Consider the following 25,194-nt stretch of genomic DNA (forward strand, 5'->3'; position numbering starts at 1 on the left):
AGCTCTCCAACTATGCCTGGTGTGGCAGGCAGCCGACCTCCCCCTAGCGGGTCTCACGCTTTGGTTGCTTGTAGTGGGTCAGGGCGTCTCTAGTCACCCCGTCTTCCCCGAGGAGGGGGTAGGGACCCGGGCCCACCCGCTCCTCCGGGTCCCAGCCCAGGGGCCCTATGAGAAGCAGCTAGGTGCTGCTGGCACCGTGTTCCCAACTGCACTTCTCTTCCCCTGGGCTAATTTTCCTCCTCCTTCTGGCTTCTTGAGCCTGGTACCTTTCTCCAGCCTGTTCCTCCACAGACTCTCTGCACTTTGGTCTGTTCCTCCTTGCAACTCGGCACTCCTACTCCTCCCAGCTCATGTGCTGTCTGTTTGGGGGGCGGAGGGCTTTTATGGAGCACCTGGCTGGTCCCTAATTGGCTCAGCTGCTCCTAATTGCCCCCTAACGAGACTCAGCTAATCTGCAGGGAACAGAGCTCTGAGCATTTTGAGGCTTACGTATCTGCCATAAATCACTTTCCTACAGCTTTCTGCCCTCGCTATATCACACTGGTGAAATGGATGAACTTAGCAGCATGCCTGGAAGGCAAGTAAAATTGGACCATGGAAGGAGAAGCACATGCATCCTTAAGGAAAAAATCTTCTATGAATATTGTTCTTCGAGCAGCCTCCTTTTTCTTAATGGGACTCAGCCACAATTGTGGCAGCATAGCACAGGGAGAGGTGTGATACTGTAGGTGGGCAAGACCCATGACAACTTTGGCTTTTTAGGACAATGCTTAAACCTTAAACTCTACCAAAATACAAATTCAACCAGTGCAAGCCCCAGAGCACTGTTAACATATGCTGCCTCTGAGAAGCACCACTAAATAAGTGAGCAGTTGCATACTGCATCATGTTGATTTTCCACATATATTTGAGGTGTATACCCATGAAGAGATCTCTTAAGAACATTAGGGTATAGGCCTAAAAATTGATAGGCCTCTTCCCTAAGGAACTTTGAGTCAAAGGCCTGAAATCCTATAACCACACATAAGTAACTCACTGGGACTACTTGCCTCATAGTGTTACCCATACAACATATATATTTGCAGAGTTGGGGCTTTAATGAACCAATAAGCCTACTACTCCTCTTTCCCTAGGCATGTGGAGAGAGATGAGCTATTTGTTTGCTATGAATTTTTCTGGTGGCTATTTTCTGATTTGGGGAAAAGAAATAATATGACACAGTATGTATTGTGACATTTTGTTTGGTAATGGTTGCCCAGAGCATTGGTAGGGACATCTGCTGAGACTTATGTAAATCAAAGCTAAAGATTTTCAACTTGAAGGTACAAAGCAGACTCTGATGTAGGAATGGTTTCTTGGAGGCGGTCTTAAGCCTTTAAAATAGCTAAAACAACGTTTCACTTCTCAGGAGCAAGGAGGGGAAATAACATCAGAGTACCTGGAAAGGCTGTACATCTTCTCCCTCATGTGGAGTGTTGGTGCATTGCTGGAATTGGAAGACCGATGCAAAATGGAGCACTGGCTTCGAAATCATAAAAAAATAAAACTTGATCTTCCCCATATCTCAGAAGGAAGTGAAGATACCATGTTTGACTACTATGTGGCTACTGATGGTTAGTAACCCACTGGCAGCTACTAGGTAACATTTGAAGAGACATGATCTTGAAAGAGTATATTTCATAGAATTAATAGAAAAGGAACTTCAGGTTTTCTGTGTCCCCTGACGGTTTTTGTCTAAAAATCATGTTTACTGTTGGTTTTAAGTAAGTCTCCCCCAGTTGTTGTGAGATACCAAAACAAGGGAAACAGACTACACAAGACAACAAGGACTTTGTATCACAAAATACTGTGAAATGAACAGAGGTAAGCAAGTTGGAAGATGTTTCTCTCATCTTAAGTGTCACTTGTAACAATAGGCCATGTGGCACTTCCCATGAGTTTTTATGAATGCCCCTTGTGGAGTAAATTGCTGAGCATCATAGAGGGTGGAGTTTGCCTGTGGGGACCACTGTTCCAAACATAGTAAGGGAACATCCCAGGTAAAATCCACTTGTACTACTAGTTGGAGAATGGGATATAGGCAAATCCTTTGTATCTTGGAAGTATTTAATCCATTCTGTTCTGACTAGGTAAATGGATGCACTGGAATACTCGTGTTGAAGAGTATGTGTACCCGAGTAACAGCATTCCAGAGTATGGTTCCATCTTGGTGCCAAATGTCGACAACGTGAGGACAGATTGCCTTATTGAAACAATTTCTGGGCAGGGCAAGGTATCATTCCTGTTTGCTGTGGGTGTGAATGATGTGATACAGATTATAATATAAATAAAATGGCCTCACTGCACATTAAGCAGTGGAAGCCGTTGTCTGGCTTGTAGGAAAAGGTGTGTGGGCCCTTTAAAGGCTAGAGTGTGAGAGTGATTTGCTGTGGTAGCTAGACCAGGTCAGCATCCCATCCCCACACGAGGTGAGGAGAAGAGAAGGGGGGAGTATTTATTTATTTAGATCCACACTGGTGCAGAAAAAAACCCTCTTTTACCTGGACCTGGTGGAGCAGCACCCACCCTCCCATGCGTGGAAGTAGTTAAATACCAGGCTTTGTCACAGTTGGGCATTGCGCTAGTCGCTCCTTTCTCAGGAGAGTAGAAAGGACTTCTTTCCTCATTGTCAGGTTGACCAAGGCAAAGTGGGCTTTTTTCACCTTCGCCACAATGGGTTGCATGGGTTAGTTGGGGGCAAATATGAAAGAGAGATTAAGCTATGATGTCACAGCTCATTATGTAAGTGTGGGACTGATGTCCAGTGCAGGTACTCTGTAGGGAAGGGATACAGTGATCAGATAAAATGGATTAGTAAAGGATTTAAAGGAGGTATTCTTTAAAGAAGCAGAAGCGAGGATTCTGGGCTCCTATGACTAGTGCAAACAGAGAGCCAGCCACCCCTTCCTTTATAGCACCTTTATCCCTCATTTGAAGGGGGAGAGTGCCAGGGTCCCAGCAGCATGCTGACTGGAGACCAGGATGGGTAAAGGGGGAGGACTGACAACCTGCACTGTGTGCACTTTTATCTACCGGGTACTCTCAGACAGTAAGGAATAAAGTTGCAGCCGAATTAAACCACATCCAGTATCTCCTGTCCTCCTTCTGGCAATGTGGCATTATGGTTGAAAATGCGAGGGCCTTCTATTGTATGGTGAAAACTAATGACCATTTCCACACATACTGTTGGAGTTAATACACCTTGACTCATTCAGTGCTAAAGCAGCCCGCTGCTTCCAATTTGTCAATTTTTTTTCCTCATTGAAAGTTAAATTTTTATTTCCTTGTTTCATTCCTGACAAGGATAGATATAGAGGTGGATGAGGCTTTGCCTTTTGCATCTCTTGGCTCATTTGAATTCTCTCCTTGTCTAGGCTGTGCTACTAATTGGTGAGCAAGGAACTGCTAAAACTGTCATCCTCAAAGGATTCATGTCAAAATATAATCCTGAAAGCCACATGGCCAAGAGTCTGAACTTCTCATCTGCGACTACCCCATTAATGTTCCAGGTATAGTAATCACTCTGGTTCTAATAAGATGACTGGGTTTATAGCTTTATTTGTACACTGAGAATCTGCCAGAAAGATCCCATTAAAAGAAGGCCTTCTTTAATCACAAAGATACATATAAACAAAACCACTAGCCTACCCTTTCTCCAAGGATATAAGTTTCTCCTCTCACAAAATGCCTTTTTAAAATTGTTCATCAATTTCAGCAAATCCTCAAGAAAAACATTTCATCCAATCATTCCAGTGGTTATTTGATTACCCTCATGCTCTTTCTGACATGTTCTACTTCCCTCATCAAATTCTCAATGTTTCTTGGTCTGGAAATATGGCATAATTGAGTTAAACTTAAATCTTTTATGAGGGTGATATTGCACACAGTTGTCTATGATCAGAATAGTTAAGATTTAGTTTATTACACCACTGCATTAAAAAAAGGGATAATCCAACTCAGAAATCCCCAAATGTGTCACATGTATTACATTGGCATTTATGCTTTTTAAAGGCAATTTTTGTCCAAGTTTATACAGCAACCTATTAGCTCACTTGAGAAATCAGTGTTCCATTTACCAATTCTACAAAGCTATTGGCATTGTTTAGTGGAAATCTCCTCAAAACAGTTTGAAGAGTACCCACATATGGCCCCACAGTTTAAGAGTTTCTGCTATCAAATGTGTGCGTTTAAAGAGAATAAACTAGCCTTTGATGGAGAGGAACTGTCCAGCTTTGAGTAATAAAGGTTTTTCTTACAGCGTACAATAGAGAGTTATGTGGATAAACGCATGGGGACAACATATGGTCCTCCTGCAGGCAAGAAGATGACTGTCTTCATTGATGATGTGAATATGCCTGTAATCAATGAGTGGGGAGATCAGGTTAGTTAAAAATATTGAAATTTGGCTTAATACAGTTCTGTTGCTTTTTTTCTCCTTATGACGCTTGGTGACATGGCTCCTCATTCTGGTCAGGTTATTGAATTAATTGAAATACATGTGATTGTTTTCCTCTGAGCTCTCTCCTATTAACAGATGAAGGGGCAATCAAATCCCACTTATTTCTGGCAATTTATAAATGGCGTTTTCCTTGGCAGAAGAAAATGTAGTGTTTTTTAAGACAAGGAAAAGCTGTCTCTTAAATTAGGTTTTTCAGGTGCTCATAAATAGTTTTGCATGCTTTTTTGCTTCTGGTGAAATATTCTTCTAATCCTAATGGGCTCTTAATAGGTCACCAATGAGATAGTTCGACAGCTGATGGAACAGAATGGGTTCTATAACCTGGAGAAACCTGGGGAGTTTACCAGTATCATTGACATCCAGTTCTTGGCAGCCATGATCCACCCTGGTGGAGGACGCAATGACATCCCACAGAGACTAAAGAGGCATTTTTCCATATTCAACTGTACCCTGCCTTCCAATTCTTCCATTGACAAGATCTTTGGTAAAATGAAGACTTACTTTGGAAAGTGTTGATTGAGACATTTAGAACAGGGGTGTCAAATTTTGTTTGCCCCTCTGTACTTTAAAGGAAAATTTTAAGATTAAAAATCTTAATTTTGGGGGTTGGGGTCGGGGAGTGTTAAATGTATATATGCAGGTTTTCTAGAACAGTGGCTCTCAAACATTCCATCTGTGGTTAGTGACGAGGACTCAGTTAAATCCTAGACTACTGTGGGATTACCAAGGACTGGGGCACATGGCAAAAACTCACTGGTTTTTGGTGGTAGTGCTGAGGAGTTGGTGGGGGGTGCTGAGGCTGGGAGGAGTTGGTTAGTGTATAGTGCTCTTTTTTTCCTGACAGCATCACACTCTCCTCCTGGTGACAGCAGCTCCAAATCATCTGGAAATGATGAGAGTGAAAATAATGAGTGTAGTGAGGGATGGGGGAGGAGATGGGTAGTAGCAGAGGAAAAGAGAGGAGCAGCTAAATCAAGAGCTGGGAGTGGCATGGGTCAGGGAAACAAGAGGAAGGAAGGAAGAAGCAAGCTTCCCCTTTCCTCCCCCTCCTTGATCCCACTGGGCCTACTGCCGGTGGGATTTTGACTGGTTTTTTTTCTCCGCCCTTGACCGGCCCATGTTGCCCACTCTTTGGTTATGTGCTGGAAGCTAAAAACAAACAAACACTCCCCCCCTCTGCTTTAGACTAAGAAACCTTAAAAAGAGAACTTAATTACCACTTTTCTGCTAACTTTCAGTTGCACTCTGTCTCTGAAATTACAGCACTGGGTCCACTTCTCTCAGTGCCAGTTGTCTCCTAGCCATTTTTACCCTCATATTCTTGAGAACTAGTAAAATTGTGCAAGGTTTCTGCTGAAGGAACTGTGGGTAACATTAGCACAAGAGTAAAATTTTGTCTATTTTTAAACGGACATTCTGAGGTAAAATTTGACCCAAAACTAAGGTCTTGAACAAGTAGGATTTTTACAAAACCCAACAGTGTGGAGAGGTTTCCATGATTTGCCCCCTAAACATTTTCAGTGGAAACTGTTTTTCTTGTGTTGAAAAATCTAAACTGAGTCTCTGCTCAGGACTGACTTGTAATTTTCCAACCCAAAGTGAAGTTCACCAATTGATTTTATAAACTGAAGAGAACAGTCTTACAATGGGACATCTACAGCCAAGATTCTGAGGCTGGCGTGAAAGTTGTCCCTGGAATATCTGCACACTCAACAGTTACATATGAGAATACAGGATTTCTGTGCACATTTGATGCATGTGTAGGTGCTACATCTGCATGCTGCAGAATACGTGCACAAATTTTGCATAAACAACTTTGACCCTTGACTTAAAATAATTGGGAGCAAAAGCTTAAGGGCCAGATACTAATGCAGTGCAAGAGGTGCATTTTATAGTTTAGCTGGGCAGTAGCATTCTGGTTTATTTTAGGGGACATGAGGTGAAGGTAAAAAGAGAACTGCTATGTTATATGTAGGGCTTGTCTATGCCTGGAGTTATTCAGGAATAGCTGTTGCAGAATAGTTCAGTGTGTAGATAAGCCTTATTTTAGTAACTGCCCTTTAAACCATCAATTTTGCATTCCCCAGGTGTGATTGGAGTAGGGCATTATTGTAGCCAGCGGGGCTTCTCAGAAGAGGTGAGAAGATCAGTAGCCAAATTGGTGCCACTGACACGCAGGTTATGGCAAATTACCAAGATCAAAATGCTACCCACTCCAGCCAAGTTCCATTATGTCTTCAATCTACGAGATCTCTCAAGGATTTGGCAGGGGATGCTAAATACCATATCAGAAGTAATCAGTGAACCTAATGTAAGTAACATACAGCTTTCTTTCATGGAGTTAGCATATATAGTAGCAACGCGATGAAGACTATAACTAATTATCTGGCAGTTCAGTGTATGGTAGGAAGCCTCTATCTCTATCTACTTGTTATCACTTTTCTTATTAAGTTATAAGATCTTTAGTGGTTTTGTTCTTTGTTTGTACTTGGCCTAGGACAGTGGGGTCTTGTTCCATATCTGGGACTCCAAGGTGCTTCCTCAATACAAATAATAAATAATGAGCATCAGTGACGAAAAGGTACTGTGATACTGAAGGCTAAATGGCTAAGATGCCAAAGGATTTTATGAACTTTCAATTTAACAAAAGAACAGAAACCATTTTTTTACATAGTCTGCATCAGTTTTATGGTCTATTATACTTACTGATAAATGTTAGCTTCTTTCAAAGTTTTTAAAATTCTGGAAAAAAATCAAGCCTTTTAAAATATTCATGTTTATGAACATACATAGCAAGCTGTTCAGTGTCTTAATGACAAAAAAATTTGTTCTTAAAGTAGAGGAAGATTTTCAAACAATGTGACTGACCGAAAGCTGATTTTTGGCTTTAAGCGCTAAAGGTATGTCTGCACTTCAGTCTGCAACATGGGTAGACATGTCCATGCTAGCTTTAGCTGTACTAGCACAGCTAAAAATAGCAGTGTAAACATAATAGCACAAGCTTCCGGATGGGCTAGCAATACCTGCCTATACCTGGAGTCCCCAGTGTGGTTGTCCAGCCCCACCTGAAGGCTGTGCCACTACCCCTGCCCTTTTATTTCTAGCTGTGTTAGTGGGTGTACAACTAATCCAGGTATGTCTGTCTATGCTGCAATCATGCCCCAGATTGTAATGCTGACATATCTTAAATGGAAGAGGGGATAACACTTTAGATTGTAACAAGTCTTTCTATATTTCATTACTATATGATCCACACTCCTTGTGAAAAATCAGATACTTGATGTAAAGACTTCCCTCTTAATTTTTCAATTTTCCTTTTGAAAAGCCAGTTTTCTTTAATACTGAAACATAAAGTTGAGTCTTCAATTCAGTGACTATCCCCCTGCAGATGAATCATTATGCTGCTAACTCATGTTTTGGGAGTGACAACTGATGTACTATCAGAATTAGCATATAAAAGTATGGATCCTTGCTTATGCATATACACTTATGATTTGTGAGTGGGAAATACAGCTGTTAGCAAATTGGGTAGTCAGCTTGCTTGTAAAAATAATGCTTGGTGTTCACCAGGTCTGTTTTTGGACATGCAATAATTGGACATGTAGTCATGCACCTGTAGCTTGGGAGACTAGACTGAGGCTTCTTCTGATACTTTGTCCTGAATACGCAGTGTACTTTTTTTCTTTTTTTGTAAACTGTACATACACTTAAGCTGAGATGCAGCTGAGTCAAAGTCTGGCAAAGAATACTATTTCATCTTGCCTAAGTAAGGAGTAAAGCATTACTTTATATTGTCTAGAGATATGATACTGTATGGAAAAATAGTGACAAAACTCTAACCTTGATGAAATATGTCTGTAAAGAGCACAAGAAACTCTGTTACAAATGTAATCAATTGAGATCTTTATTTGTGAACAGGTGTTGATAAAACTGTGGAAGCATGAATGTAAGTGTGTTATTGCTGATCGTTTCACAACCCCGGCGGATGTAGATTGGTTTGATAAAGCTTTGGCAAAACTGATTGAGGAGGAGTTCGGTGAGGAGAAAAAGTCCTTGGTGGATTCAGAAACTGATGCTTACTTTGTTGACTTCTTAAGGGATGCACCTGAAGCACCAGGTAACTACAGAAACTTGATGCAAGAAGAGATAATGGGGTTCTGTGATAAATTACCAGTAGGAGGCAGAGAGGGTAAGATGGAGTAAATGCTTATGTAGAAAAGATTTCAGAATGCATATTATAAATGCCCTTCAAAGCCAAGCCAGCTCTTTTGGTTAGTTCACAGAGCCATTGTCCCAACTCTTGTCTATCCTTTTTGTGGTAACTAATATTGCCAGCTGGGATAGATCCTTGTGCTCAAGGGAGCACAATGACAACATTTGTGCCCAGCTCCTATGTTGGGACAAAAGTGGAGAGCAGATAATCTGTATAATGGCTGGGTATAATCTGACACATGGGGTCTGTTGCAATCATAATGCTATAATGATGCAGTCCAGAAGGATGTTCTGTAACATGATGTGACCCGTCCATGCTTAGGGTAGACCATCTGAAAATGCCAAGATCAGAGCAGGCTGCAAAAGAAGAGCAGATTCTCCCAGTCCTGGAGGGTGACACTGAAGTCAGACTTCCCAACCAGCCATAAAGAGTGCTTCTGATTTCCCACACTTGGTTATCAAGAAGCTACAACAAAATATACACAGCCCCCTTTACTGCATTTCGGTCTCTGGCTCCCAATTAACCACTAGGTCCAGTAAAGAGATCAGTTATTTAAAACTCTATGCTCTTTACCAAAAAGGTTTTCCTGACCCCAAAGGATCCGCCACATAACCAAATCATTATAAATTTGGATCTTACCCAAAATACCACGCTGCCAGCCAACCCTTTAGTAATTAAAACTAAAAGTTTATTATAAAAGGAAAGAAACAAACTATAAAAGAAATGCTAAATGATTAAAGCAATCACATACATACAAATGATTTGAATGTCCATATATATTAGGTTTCCAATAGAATTGTGGTGTTTGCAGGCTTGTATAGTCCTTCTGGTGTACATCCATACCTGAATGGGTCTCAGTCCTTTGATTCACAGCTTCAGTTGCAGATGAGTTGATCCAGAGGTAGGTGAAGGCTGAAGACTAAAGACAATATGGATGTGGAGCAGCTGCCTTTATGTCCCTTGGCCTTTGCCATGCTGCTTATGGAAATTTACAGAAGTAAGATGGTGTCCAAGATCCCATGAGTAAGTCCTGGTGACTCATCAGGTGTAGCCTCGGCTTCTCTCCCTGGGCCCATTGTACCTGTGAGTTTCCTTAAGTTTTCCATTAAGCAGCTTATTGCTGCTGCCATCCTTTCTGGGGAATAGCCCAGAAACACAGCACAAGTTGAAATACAAATACATATCCATAACTTCCGGTACAAATATGGCACATACACATAAACAATATCATCATACTTAGCAATTTGTAACCTTTCTAACAGTACCTGACATGGCCTATCTCTTATGAATTGTTGTAATTTGGAAACACTGATATTACATAATATTGTAAATGGTCCCCCTAATCCAGCCAGTGTCACACATGAGTCCACTATGTTCCATTTCTCTCCTATCCCTGAAGGTTGCATTCCTGATAGCAATCAGCTCAGCCAGGAGGATGGATGAGCTTGGAGCATTGATGGCAGATCTGCCTGACATCATATTCCATAAAAACAAGGTGTCATTGTGTTTACATCCTAAGTTCATCCCCAAAGTAGTTTCAGAGTTTCACTTGAATCAGTCAATTCACTTGTGTTTTTTCTGAAACCACACACATCTGAAAAAGAGAGGAGACTGCAGTTCCTCAACATGTGACCAGCCTTAGCCGTTTACCCGTGAAGGATAAAGCCAATCAGAATATCTCCCAGACTGTTTATTGCTCTAATGGAAAGAATTCGAGGTCAAGCTATATCCTCTCAGAGGATCTGTAAATGAATCTCAGGTTGTATCTTACTCTGCTGTCAGATGTCTAATCCTCCTCCCCTTTATGGGGTGAGGTCTCATTCTACAAGAACACAAGTGACATCAATGGCATCACTTCAAGAAGTACCTCTTCTTGACATTTGCAGAGCAGCTACATGGAGTGCCAGCCACACATTTGTGAGACAATATGCTTCAGTACAAGACTCCTCCACTGATGCATCATTTGTGATGGCAGTCCTTCAAATGACTTTGTAGCCTACATCTTGTCAGCATCGTTCTACTTCAGTACTGCTTGTCAATCTTCAAGAGTGGAATGCACATAGGGACCAGCAGCTGAAAAAGAAGAGAAAGTTACTTACCGTGTAGTAATTGAAGGTTCTTTGAGACATGTGGACCCTATATGTATTCCACTACCTCCCCTCCTTCCTTTCTGCTTCAGATCATTCTTGGGTCTGTGGTAGAGGATGGAACCGGAGTGGGGGTTAGTCTGCTCTGCCTTTGATCTCCTTGATCAGAAGAGGCATGAGGAGAGTGAGGATGCATGTGTGGACCAACGGACACTGTTTTCAAGAGTTCTATGACTGCGTGCATGGAGCGCGTGTGTACACACAGTGGAACGCAGATTGGAACCACACATCTCAAAGAACCTTCAGTTACTTTAAGGTTTTTTCTTGAGATTGCTGTAAATAAACAACTTTGTGTACACATAGTGAATGTACAATTAAGGATTTGTAAATTTGTTGAAGTTACAAAATTCCCATTGAAATGCAGTTCTTGCTTTCCTTGCATGTCTGGTAAAGGATGTGTAAACTAGTAATGTTAGCAGAGATCCTCCAGTTTACTGTGTGGTTCTAGTTTTTGATGAAAAACTATTTTTTGACTATGTCCATCTAGATAAGTACATAATGGTTGAAGACTTCTTGTCATGTTAATGACAGTACATTTAGACTGTTGTCACTCTAAAAATGAAGAATAGATACAGTAAATAGGCAAATTCAGAGAAGAAAAATTTCAGCCATAGTTCTTGAGTACAAATTTTTCATTTCCCATTACGCTGAGTTCTCTGATCATGATTGCTTCACCCTCCTGTATAAACAAATCTGCTCTTTGGAAAAAATTAAAGTTTCAGACATTATCCTTCTTCACATTATAGGGATGGTTTCTTTAATACTGCTAATGGACATTTTTGAGGTTCTTTTTCTCGGATCCTTGTCACAAACCAGATGTTTTTCCAGAACTGTTCACAAGCGATGGCTCTTTCCATCACTGCAGCAAGGTTCTCCTTCATTCAGGTCTCCCCAAAGAGTCGACAAACAAGCAGGTGCTCCATGGTCTGCACCTCACTGCACTTGCATATATTCGTCTCATTAAATTAACCCCATTTGATCATATTAGTCTTTGATCTGCCAGTTTGTTTGCTCAGGCGGTTCAGGCAACGCCATGTTGACCAGTCTGTATCAGCTCCTCCTGGGGGGGTTCCATATCTATTTCAGTGCGTCTTTCATTCCATAACCTCTCATGCTTTACCAGCTGTCATATCCAAAAGCACCACACTAGTTATAAAATACTTCTGCGATTTAAAGGGTTTGATTACTACAATAGATAAAGTCAATGCTGGAATAAGTCACCTGAAGAACAGCAAAGTAACTGGACTCGATGACATATGCACAGAGCAGATTAAGAATTTAATCCTGCAACCAAATTATGAGTATTTAGCCTTTTAAACAATTGCTTCTCAACCCTTACAATACCTAAATTATGGTGATGAGCCTGTGTAATTTTTGAGGTAACAGGACGGTAAGCAGAAGTCTATTGATGCTGCACCCTGTAACTACTAGAAGCACTTGATGGTCACAGTGTATTACTACTTTTCACAAAGAGTGTACTATAGTATTATCTCTCTGAAGCATAAACAACAAAATCCTAAAGTCTATGGAGTTGCATGCACGTAACTCAGAGCAGAATTCAGCTATGTATCATTTTCATGGTCAGTGAGGGATGTGGGGGAGTGTGGTGGTGAAATATGCTCTTCACCTCTTTGCACTACATGTCTCTATCCATAACTGATTAATATTAGCATAAAAATGAAGAGAAACCTTGACTAGGTGCTTAGTATATGCATATTTACCTTCATTCATTTTTTTTATAGTTATGTTGAGCAGTTGTATTATGTCCTACATGTAGCAGACCCCCCCCCCCCCTTCGAGGCTGGTATATAAAGACTTTACATTTTATCTTTCTCTTTTTAAAAATTTAATGAAGAAAGAAGTGTTTCATGCATTTTAGAGACTTCTTATTGAATTGTATATCCCATAATCAATTGTTCTGACCTTTCTACAGCTAAATTTCTGTCTGAGTTAAACAAATGAGGTGTTTCAACTTCGTTTGTAATAGGCATGTACTTAACACATCGCCACTATATCATCTTCATATAGAATATTCTACAGCATAACAAATGGGCGCCATCGTTTGTGTGCAGGGAGTCTGCTTGTGTATAAAACAAACTTCATTTCCTAGCACATGCTGCGGTCATAAAAAGGTGTTGTTTCTACTGCCAGTTATAGGACTTCCTTAGGGGCTCAGTCCTGATATTGTTTAAATCTGAGAAAGCTTTGCAATTGACTTCCAAGGCAGTAGAAGCGGGCCCTAAATCATTCAGCCATCAACTTCAGAGGACATAGGAAAGAGGATACCAAAATGTGATAGCTCATATCTACAGCATGTCTTTAAGAAAAGAGAAAATTCAGCCCTCCTCAGTAATTTCCACTGTTAACAATTTGCTGTCAATTCTTCTCACAGGTGAAGAACCAGAAGAAACTATCTTTGAGATGCCTAAAATCTATGAGCCAATTAAATCTTTTAATCACCTAAAGGATCATTTAAATAAGTTTCTACAAACATACAATGAGAGCATCCGGGGTGCAGGCATGGACATGGTGTTCTTCAAAGATGCTATGATTCATTTAGTCAAGGTAGGATGAGCGCTTTCTTCTCCTGCCTAGTCATGACCAGAAGTTTGACATTATAGCAGATTTTACTCTTTTTTGTAATCTTGCAGGAATTTAGTTATTCTGTCAGATAAAGTGGGGGTATAGGTTTGTATTTTGTTTTGGTTTTAAACTAACATAATACAAGTATAGATTTTTGCATAGACATATAAAGGACTAGATGTGCATTTAGCCACAGTTCCCAACACAGAGTGGTGGGGCATCCAAAGGAAACACAGTTCCTTCGTGCTCCCCTCATCTGAGTGGGTAATAGATCACATCAGCTCTGTATAAAATGCATCAAACACACCTTTCCCCTCCCATCTAACCAGAGAAGTGGAACCCATGGTTTTACATACTCACAATGCCTTTCTTTGTCTTTTTATATTAACGGGGTTGCAGAAAGTAGCATTGCCCCATCCAGTCCTCAGTCTGTCCATCATGACTAAAACCAGAGTTGGGTTAGGGTCAAAGTATCTGTGTAGGGACAAGCAAGTTTAGCCTTACTCACTACACAGCCATTTAGAATGGGGACAAAACCTAGCTCCAAATTTCCATTCATGATTCACAGTATGCTCTCCTGTTCTGTCAAACCTCATTCTACTTACTGAACACAGCTGATTGTAATTCAGAGCAGAGTGGAACCCAGCATGATGGAGACACAGAAAGGGTTTACTAAAAAAGTAAAATCTCCCTAATTCTTTTTTGGAAACTGCAAGCCCTATATTTCTCAACTGCACAGTGGGCTCAGTCTTATTTTGCAGCCATTATTTTAAATAAAAGTTCTAGTGAGGTTTTATATTAGATTACTTGTTCTAGATTATATGAGGTTTTATATTAGATTACTTGAACTAGACTACATTAATTGAACAGTTCCAGAGGGGTAGCCGTGCATCTGACAAAGTGGGTTGCAGCCCACAAAAGCTTACGCCCACAGAAATTTGTTAGTCTTTAAGGTGCTACAGGACTCTCGTTATTAATTGAACAAAATGTGTTAAAAAAGAACTAGTAAGTATTAAGTAAATTTAAATTACACTTATCCAAATTAAACAAAAATACTTTGATGCAGTGTTGAAAATCGCTTTTATGTATTTGATTGTTGAAAAGTTAATTTAAAAAAAATTGGGTTATCTGAAATTAGTGAGATTCTGTTAACAATGTCTAGTCTGGTGAGTAGTGGTGGTTATCCTGTCCTGACATAAATTTTGGTCCAAATTCTGATCCAACAACATTAATGGTTTGTAAATGCAGACATGCATAGTTTAAGGGAAGATGGTACCATTCTGATTACCTGCCTGACTTCACAGGCCATTGAACCTCAGCCAGTAACTCTTGAACCAAGCCCATGCATTCTGTTTGAGCTATAGCATATCTGTTAGAAAGATATCCAATCTTGACTTACAGACTTCAGTTGACGGAGAATCAATCAAAACCCTAGGTAAATTGTTTGAAAGGCTAATTACCTTCACTTAAAAATGTGAACCTTATTTCTAGTTTTAATTTGCGTCACTTAAGCCTGACAACCATTGAATCTCACCATGCCTTTTTCTGCTAGGTTAAAGAGGCAAGTCTACTGTCAGATGTCTCTTTCTTATGTGGGTACTTATAGATCATGATCAAGTCACCTTTTAGCCTTCTCTTGGATAAACTAAATAGACTGATTTTCTTCAGTCTCTCATTATAAGGCATGATTTCCATATCTCAAATTTTTTTTGTAGCTCTTTTCTGAAGGCTTTCCAGGTCAACATCTGTTTAGAAGAGCAGACATGGGAACTGGACACATTATTCCTGTAATGGTCTCACTAATGCTGTATACAGTGGAAATACATTTTCCTACTCCTACTTAATGTTATGTTCTATATCAGAGGATCCCATTAGTCCTCTTAGTTACAGCATCACATTGAGAGCTGATGATGAGCTCTCAGCAACGGGGCTCCAGAGCCATGGACAAATAAGTGGCTTCTGAAGAGGATTCCCTTCTACAGGGCTATTTATGCTTCCTTGGCTGTTCTCCCTTATCAGCTCTTCCCAGGCTGGTTGCAATGTACCAGTCAGACCTTTTGAGTATATAGTTGGGGGGAGGAGGAGGAAAGGCATTGTCTGCCCCTAACAAACCTGCTGAATGATGACAAGAAAACAAAATGGGGATACGGAGCCCAAAGTGGTGCTTTAAAACAGAGCTTTCATCCAGTAAAACAAGACAGGGCTCACTGGGGCAAAGAATTGCATCCCTTCAGCAATAATCTAGGTTGCAGTGAGGCCCATATCAAAGCCGATATTTTGCTTTTTAAAAGACAGCTAGGAACCAATCCTTGATCGTGAAGATGATGATGAGTTCATTGATAGGAATTCCTCATCCTGCTCACTGAACCTAACCCTAGAGCTGATACCACTTTCCTCAGCCCACCTTGTGCACTGGAGGCCCCTCATCCTGATGACCACTGCAGTCGTTTGTCTGTAAATTGAAAGAGAATTTGGCTCTTCTCACTAGGGGTACATCTGTACCTCAAACTAGAAGTGTAATTTCCAGATCAAGGAGACGTACCTGGGTGAACTCTAATTGAACTAGCATGCTAAAAGTAGGTCTCCTCAAATTGGAAATTATACCTCCAGCTCGAAGTGTAACTGTATCTTTGTTACAGGGCTAGATCTGAAGGAAAATGTGGGGCATGATCTGATCACTATTCCTTTGGGTGAATACATTTAAAATAGGTGAGATGGGAAAGAAAAGGAGCTCTACTTGTGAAATGGTTTTTTTTAACCCTTCCTAATTATATATAAAAATGCCACCACTACAGTGAAGGTGGCTGATCGTGGAGCCAGTGGATTGTGCTTCTTAAAACTGTACAGTACCTTACTTTATCTATCTGGGTACTTGTGTCCCTCATGACCATGGTATTGGCATGCCTCGGAATCATTAATGGTTTTTATCATCATGATGCCCCTGGAAGACAGAGCAACATGAATGCCATTTCTCAGTTGGAAAACTGACTCATTGATGTGAGATTCCCAAAGTTGCACAAAAAGATTACGGCTGACCAGGAAATTGAACCTAGGCTTCTTGTGTCCTAAGCCACTGCTCAATCCATTAGACTATCCTTCTTCTCTCCAAGCTTTTGCAGTTGCATTAACAGATCTCACTGTGACATTACACCAGTTACTGATGACTAATGCGTTACTTTTGATTTATACAAATGTGAAATCAAAATTGATGTTAATTTTACAGTGAACAGTAAGGGAGCCGTAGAACATAAGCTTTATATGGTATTACTGGAAAACCTATAGAAATCTACTCAGAAGTGACAACACTTATCATATAGTAATGTTTAAAGTGGAAACGGCACTTCCTGTTCTATAATAGTATGTTGTGTTTACATGTGATCAGTTTCTCATACAAATAAAAGCTTTTCAAAATTAACAGATTTGTAATTCACAAAATAAAAGTGTGGTAATTCTAAGGTTTTCATTGCTAATTGTAAGGTTCCAATTGCTATAGTGGCTTAAATTATTCAGGCACAAACATTCCATATATTTAGCAATAAACTGCCATGTTGATCTGTAGATTTCTCGTGTGATTCGCACCCCTCGTGGAAATGCTCTCCTAGTTGGAGTTGGTGGCTCAGGAAAGCAGAGCTTGACTAAATTGGCATCATTCATAGCTGGCTACGCGACATTCCAGATCACTTTAACAAGGTAGGCTGTTGAACAAAAATGCGTACTCTGATTTCTGTGTTTTGGATTTTGGAAGCAGAGCACATAGTGGCAATTACAGTTCAAAATGGAGACATTTGTGCATCCTTAAGAGCCTTTTAAAAATATTTGCCTTTATTTTCTCTGCTGAAATTCAGTGTGTCCTCTCAGTCTGAACATCATTTGTAAACAAGCAAAAAATAATAGGCTAATGTCTAAGATTATTGTAATTAAAAGAAAAATATTTTCTTAATTTAGTTTACTCTGTGCATTTGACAGTGTTTTGTGTGGTTGGTTTGTTTACCATGTGTCATTAATCCCATTGGCATTTGTGCGTGTCTTTAATAGTAACAGCAACATTATCCTCTTTTAAAAAAAGGAATGATGACAAAATTACAAATTGGGTATGTTTATTTAAATTGAGAATTAAAATGGGCAGTGTGTCTTTAACCACTCTAAATGGATACTCTTGAGTATAATAACATACTTTGTGCATTTTTGCCAGGCACATTTGTTTACCAACATCCCCATTTAAAAGTTATGAGTAGCAACACAACCTTTTTTCTCTAGATCATATAACACTTCAAACCTGATGGAAGACCTGAAGCTCTTGTACAGGAGAGCAGGGCTGCAAGGAAAGGGCATCAGCTTCATTTTCACAGACAATGAGATCAAAGATGAGTCTTTCTTGGAATACCTGAATAATGTTTTATCATCTGGAGAGGTACAGTTTTTACGCTTACTTGTTTCTTGCATCCTTTTCTCTGCCCTTTTTGGTTTTGTAAGCAGGGAGAAGAGATATGCGGCATTGGAATCTTAATAGAAAGTGGTCATCTCTCCATCACAATATTTGACTGTGTGGTGGGGTGAAATTGTAGAAATTTAGTACAGAGCTATTAATTCCTTAGAATGAAAATGTGTGGATGAGGTCTTTTAGATATGTTGGCAAACTCAAACTGAGACATGTTATAGAAATAAAAGAGGAGATTTGAAATGATGTGAACTTTTGTTTCTTAAACATTTATAAAGTTTTCTGTTCGTGTCAGAGTTTTAGTAACTTTCAGAAGTAAAATATAATTGTGTGGAAGTGAGGTAAACTTGTGCCTAAAATTACTGACATATTTTGTATTTAGGATGGTAGGTTTTGTTCCAGAGAGGTGTTTTAATTAAATAATTTAGCATTAAAAGGAGGGAAATTAACCTGAGTGCATAAAACAGCAAGGAAAATTAATCATACTGGGTCTGATTCTCCAGTCTTAGACCAATTTGTTGCCAGTGTGACTCTACTGGTTTTTAAAGAATTAATAACATAAAACTGATGAAACGGTGTGGAGTGAGGGACCCAGTGTGTTTGTATCAGAACAGTATGCACCAATTTGTCTTGCTCTGTGAATGAGAGCTTCCACAGTACGTTATTTCAGTCACAGTTACCCACCAAACTGCTTTTTTAAAATCTATTTCTTTCTATTAAGGTCTCCAATTTGTTTGCACGTGATGAAATTGATGAGATCACTAGTGACCTCCGACCTGTCATGAAAAAGGAGCACCCACGTCGACCTCCAACCAATGAGAATTTGTATGACTATTTCATGACCAGAGTCCGTCAGAACCTCCATGTAGTACTTTGTTTTTCACCAGTAGGTGAAAAATTCCGAAACAGAGCCCTGAAGTTCCCTGCCCTTATTTCTGGTTGCACAATAGACTGGTTCAGCCGATGGCCTAAGGATGCACTGGTTGCAGGTGAGTCTTAATTGTAGCTGTGCAGTCCTTCTATGCTGAATCTGGAAATGTAATGAAATCAAGTTCTATGATCACTTTTGAAGTAAACAGGGAAAATTCCCCCCGGTTGACAGGGCAAGCTTTTTCAACTCAGATTATTGGATTTAAGGCTGTTTGAGATTAATAGTGTAATGTGTGATACCCAGGATCATAAAAGACTGTCTTGTGTCTCTTTTAAAGGCAAATATCCATTATATAAAAATGCAATACTGGAAAAATTCTTGATCCTTAGAGATACTTTTTAGCCATTCAAAGAAAAGATTAAAAACAATTAAAAATATTTCATTTTCAGGACCTTTTCCCCTCACTGCCTCCACTTCATATTGTTGCATGCTGCCCCAATATCTTCTAAATCCATTACTCTATTAGTTGACTGGAAAAATACCACAACATCATCAGTAAAACCTATTTCTGGACCCATTGTTCAAGTAGATTGATTGCTAATATTTTAAAAACATTCCATAACGTTGAATCTCATCTGAAAATGTCCTGACATGAAAATGCTGAACAAAATAAAGAAATAAAACCCACACATTTAAAACCAGTCAAGAAGGAAATTCTTCCTGAAAACGTTAGTGTGTCTGCATATTTAGCAAATAAGCCATAAAAGAGGGGACTAAGAGCTCTGACTTTCTGTTGGCTGTACCAACTGTAGTGACCAGGAGTCTCTCCCTATTAGGAAACAGGCACTGACTTCAAGAGCAGTTTTTTGAGAGTAGTGTCAGTAGAATGAAGCTTTATTCAGTGGCCAGATTAAAAAAAAAAAAAAGTGCTTGGTAATAAGCAAGATGTCACCACATAACCTGTAGCATCTTAGCCAGGCCACCTGGGGAACTTTACGTGTATGAGAGGTTGGTCACTGACAATTAACTTCCTAAATATCTTGGAAAGCTGAGGTATCATGTTAGCATTTACCATATAACTTTCCCCAGCTGTTAGTTTGTTTTTAGAATGTAGTGCTAATGAAAGCTGCCAAACAGACAGCATTGAAGGCTTTTAGCTAGAACTGAGCAAAACTTTTTCAGCTAATAGCTTTTTTACTGAAAAATGCATTTTGGGGGGCTCCAAAACTATTTGTGAATTCAGATTGAATTTGACAAATTTGACAAATAGTTTCAACCAAAAAAACCCTGAAAAATTGAAATATTTTGTTTCAACATCTTTGAAATGTTTCATTTTGACTTGACTTTTTATTTCAAAATGGCATTTCGTTTTCAAATTCGACCAATTTAAAAAAAACTACAAAGGTTGAAAAATGGCGAAATCAAACCAAAAAATTTGAAAAATGCTTTGTTTCAAGTCAAATGAAACATTTCTGTGAAAGCCCCTCCCGTGTCACAGCTTTAAAACAGATTTTCCGGCTCTTAATATCTAGAATTCCAGGCTGATGTGTAGAAGATAATATTATGCTATGTCTTAGATAGTGAGAACACTTTGTGGAGAATCTAGTTCTAGATGTCTTTATCCTACAAGTGTTGCCTGATCTATTTAGTACTCTGATGCAAATAAGATAGTGTGTGTGTGCATATGGAGCCTTATAAATAAAAAGCATATTTAAAAATATGCCACTTACACACCAGAAAATGATGTTGAGTTCAGTGGCTTTTAGAAACCTAGTAGGTAAATTAGGTAAAACTCTTCTCCATAATGTTGATGATGCACTATATACTATTGTAGAAGTTTTCTTCAACATTTACATGAAAGAAACTAATTTAAATGTGTTAGTTTACAACTTTTTTTTTCTTTCTCTAAAGTATCTGAACACTTCCTATCCTTATATGAAATTGACTGCACCACTGAAACCAAGAAAGAGGTAGTGCAGTGTATGGGCTCCTTCCAGGATGGGGTAGCAGAGAAGTGTGTTGACTACTTCCAGAGATATAGACGTTCTACACATGTGACTCCAAAATCCTACCTATCCTTTATTCAGGGATATAAAGCTATCTACAAAGAAAAGCATGCTGAGGTGGAGACACTGGCCAATAGGTAAAATGACTTATTTGCTCCTTTTTCTTTCTGTTTTTCCAAATGAGTACAGCACAGCTCATGGCAATCAATGGTGATCTCAATAGAGGATTCTGATTGCTTTATAAGGAAAACACAGAAGTTGGATTTGAATTTACCTCTCAGGACTTTTATTCTGTGGGTATTAATATAATTTGATCCAATATTAAAGCCAGTTTTGGCCTACAAGTTAGCATATTTAAATCTATAATAATGAAATAATGTAAGTGGTACTTAACAGGAAAGTAAACATGTGAATCTTAGTTTGTTTTTCAGAGCAATTCAGTCTTAAAGCAGATGATGCATCTGCTTTCTTGTTAAAATTTCATCTTTTTGATGTGAAACAGGTGGGTGTTAACTTTTCTGTGAATTATGGAGCATCTCTCTCATTCCTCTGATGTATGCTTTCTGCTTTCATGGCCTAAGATCCTCTGTAGATTCAGGATGATGGACCTTCTACTCAGGAAAACCCAACAAGGTGGTTTGACATGGTCCAGATAGTTTTCAAATACGTTTAAATCAACCAAGTCTCTATAGTTAATATTTTAAATATTTTTGAAATATTTTTGAAATAGTGTATAAATCAAGGAATGATGTGCAAATTAAACAATTAAAAAGGTTGCAATCAGTACTGGATGTCTTCAGCAAGGGATCAAACTGTAGCTCACTTTACTACAAAGTGTGATTGGCGTGATTGCCAAATGATCTTTATCTTTCTGGTAAAGGTTAAAGTCTTTTAAAACCACAAGGTCAGACCAAATCTCTCATCTCCCCAGCCACCACATATCTTGGATCAGCGCACATCCTCCAAGGCTTTTCTTTAGTGGCTGTCATCAACTAGGCCCCTAGTCTGCCGTTGGTCTGGCAACTCTGTTATTGCTCTGCTCATCCTCTTCTTTTCTTATATCTGAAGTGCCACAACTGTGGAAAGGCACCCTTTGGAATGAAGGAGTGGGGGAAAGATAACTTGAATGGCATTCTTCTTCTCAGTAAATGTGTGGAGCATGATTTGCTTATCACAAATACCATCTTTAGACAGAGGGACAAGTATAAGACCACTTGGAAATACCATTGTTCCGAACACTGGCATCTTCTTGATTATGTCATTGTCAGAGCCTGTGATCGTACTGATGTCCATATTGCATGAGCCATGAGAGGTATGGATGACTGCTGGACAGACCATTGTTCAGTCAGATCAGTCATGAGCACGTGGCTTGCACCACAACACAGTAAACAACCAAAAGGAATTCAGAAGAGATTTAACACCGAGGCACTTCAGAATCCTGCTAGTCATGAGACTCTTCAACAATACCTCATCGATGGGCTCTCTGACCTACTTGACAACATCAATGACATCCAAACACTTTGGAAGTAGTTCAAGACCATTATTCACAAGGTATGTATTGATTCAATTGGATATTCCACTCACCACCATCAAGATTGGTTTGATGAGAACAATAAGGAAATCCTACTACTTATTCATCAAAAGAGAAGCGCATTTTATGCTTGGCTAAATGAACTTTCTAACTAGCAAACACGAGAGACGTATCAGCGTAAAACTGTAGTTCAAAGGAGGTTGCGTGACATCAGGAATCAGTGGTGGCAAGCAAAGGCCATGGAGATCCAGAGTTTCGCTGATCAACATGACATGAGAAGCTTTTTTCAAGCAATGAAAGACATCTACAGGCCAAGTTCAATCGGCACAACCCCTTTGCGATTCTAGGGCAGCTCCACCTTTCTTAAGGACAATGCAGCCCTCAAGCAATGTTGGAAGGAGCATTTTGAGATTCTATTGAATGACAAATCTGAAGTCTCAACTGCCACCATCAACTTCATTCCTCAGCATCCAGCATCTCTTGCTGACCCCATATTTTCCAAGGAAATTTGGCATGCCATCACTCAGACTAGAAACAACAAGACCCCACTCCCAGATGGCATCCCTATGGAGGTCTTCAAAACTGGTGGAATAGCACATATGCCAAAACTTCATCAACTTCTTGTTATAATTTGGGTTAATGAGGAAATTCTACCTGACCTAAAGAATGCCAAAATTTTGATCATTTTTAAGAAAGGGGACAAGTCATGGTGCAGGAATTGCTGAGGTATTGCCATTCTTTCTATTGCCAGGAAGATCCTTGCTCACATTCTTTTGAACAGTCTCCTTCCTTTTCCCAAGGATGTCCTTCTGGAATCCAAATGTGGTTTCAGATCATCTCAGGGCATCACCGACATGGTTGTTGCATGACAGATGCAAGAGAAGTGTAGAGAACAACACCAGCTATTGTTTATTGCATTTGTTGACCTAACGAAGGCCTTTGATTCCATCAGTCATGAAGCATTATGGAAGATGCTGTTTTGGCCAGCCGCAGCACAGAAATAAGAGTGGCAATATCGCGACCGCCTACAATAGCCAGATTTCATGGAGGAGACCAGATTTCTCAGTCCGTAATGTTTTTCACAGCCGTGAATTTGGTAGGGTTTATATATAATACTTCAGCTTGCCGAAATAGTAGTGATTTTGACAAGGAATTAGGCATCATAAAGGATAAACAACTCAACATGAACTCCCAGTGCAATGCTGTGACAAAGGGATAATGATATCCTTGAATGTATAAAAACGGAAGTAATGAATATGAATCGGAAGGTGATTTTTACTTCTGTATATGGCATTGTTGAGATCAGTACTGGAATATTGAGTACTGTTTTGGTGTCCTCATTTAAAAAGGAGGCTGAAAATTGGAGAGAGTGCAGAAAAGAGTCACAAAAATTATACAAAGGCTGGAGAATATGACTTACAGAGAGATATAATGAGCTCAATTTATTTAGTTTTTCAAAAAGAAATTTGAGAGGTGACTTGATGACCTTAATGGGAAGAAAATGCTGGATTCTGAAAGGCTCTTTAATCTAGTAGAGAACGGCATAACAAAAACCAATGGGTGGAAGCTGAAGCCAGACAAATTCAATTGAGAAATAAGGCACAAATTTTTAACAGTAAAGGTGATTAACCAAGGGAATTGGCAGATTCTCCATTTCTTAATATCTTCAGATCAAGATTGGAATATATGCTTTAGCCAAGTTATTGGGCTCAGTACAGGGGTAGCTGTGTGAAATGTAATGGATTGTGTTATACATATGATCGATTGGTATCCTCTGTCCTTAAAATCTATGAATTTCCCCAGGCTGTTCTACAGCCATTCCCTTCTTTGACTCATTTGGGTTGGACATTACCTTCTAATATTTGTTCATGTAAGCTTTTCAACCTACAAATTAAATGTTTCAGTCATTCATTTGATGTCACGTGATTCAAGTTGCAGGATCAAGGTACTTTTGAAAATCTAACAAGAACAAATGCCCAGTGACTGAGTGCCTTGATATTTTTAGTGTCTCATTGTGAGATGTTTCTAAGGATACCAATTATTGGAAAATGCTTCCCACCTTCTGAAAATCAGACTTCTTTGATCAGAAAATAAGACAAATCAGAAATGACTTTAAAAAGTTGGATGCTGTATTTAACTGACTTCCCTGCAGAGTAATTGTTATTTTGTTTCACAGTGTCAAGAATTACTGTAGACAGAAGCTTTTAGTTAGAAGTGAGGAAAGCATCTTTTACAGGCCATGTGTTCTCTTAGGTGATTATTTACTGTTTACTTTCTGGTTTTGAGCCCAACAGTAATGTTCAACCATCTTTAGTCATTATGTGCATGAAAAGTTCCATAGGTTTCTCTCCCATTTGAGTTGGCTTAACAGAAAATTTCTGTTTAACCAGTGAAACACACATTTCTGATAGTAGTGGAAAATTACATAAGGAAAACCTGGATGAAAGTTTTTGTACTAATTTCCTTGACATGAAACATTTTAGCCAGTAGCTTTACTATTCATCTTGTTACTAGAATAATTTGAAAAAAGGAATTATAAAATAGCAGAGGAACCTGTTATGCTCTTTGCTTTGTATTTTAAATTGTAGAATGAATACTGGATTGGAAAAATTGAAAGAGGCATCTGAATCAGTGGCTGCTCTAAGCAAAGAGCTGGAGGTTAAAGAAAAGGAGCTTCAAGTAGCTAATGAAAAAGCTGACATGGTAGGCACAACTTTGCACATGCAGTGCTCTTTAATGTCTTGTGCTTTCTTTCGTTTTCTCATTGACAAGGAATAATTTAAGAGAAAGGAGTCAATAGTTAAAAAGAGATCTTTGGGATAGCATGACAATAGTGAATTTGAATATCCTGATAGTTTTTTAACATAAAATCAGAAGATGGGTTTTTACACTGGAAATTAAAACACA

The 25,194-nt window shown here is 39.3% G+C and overlaps 1 protein-coding gene across 1 annotated transcript in view; it reads left to right on the forward strand.

Annotated features, from left to right (window-relative positions):
- Positions 1-25,194, forward strand: part of DNAH5 (dynein axonemal heavy chain 5) — a 186,850-nt gene that overhangs the window by 83,906 nt on the left and 77,750 nt on the right. Inside the window, exons 44-56 of the mRNA XM_067570022.1 lie at positions 1,409-1,613; positions 2,130-2,272; positions 3,414-3,548; positions 4,298-4,420; positions 4,769-4,982; positions 6,586-6,809; positions 8,417-8,615; positions 13,251-13,423; positions 17,001-17,131; positions 17,699-17,852; positions 18,601-18,868; positions 20,662-20,893; positions 24,876-24,990. Of these exons, the coding sequence (XP_067426123.1) occupies positions 1,409-1,613; positions 2,130-2,272; positions 3,414-3,548; positions 4,298-4,420; positions 4,769-4,982; positions 6,586-6,809; positions 8,417-8,615; positions 13,251-13,423; positions 17,001-17,131; positions 17,699-17,852; positions 18,601-18,868; positions 20,662-20,893; positions 24,876-24,990 (2,316 nt within the window). The remainder of the gene's footprint in view (positions 1-1,408; positions 1,614-2,129; positions 2,273-3,413; positions 3,549-4,297; positions 4,421-4,768; positions 4,983-6,585; positions 6,810-8,416; positions 8,616-13,250; positions 13,424-17,000; positions 17,132-17,698; positions 17,853-18,600; positions 18,869-20,661; positions 20,894-24,875; positions 24,991-25,194) is intronic.

Source organism: Emydura macquarii, unplaced genomic scaffold, assembly GCF_026122565.2.
Source record: "Emydura macquarii macquarii isolate MOO-44397 ecotype Brisbane River unplaced genomic scaffold, CSIRO-AGI_Emac_v2 contig_320, whole genome shotgun sequence".
Lineage (NCBI taxonomy): Eukaryota > Metazoa > Chordata > Testudines > Chelidae > Emydura > Emydura macquarii.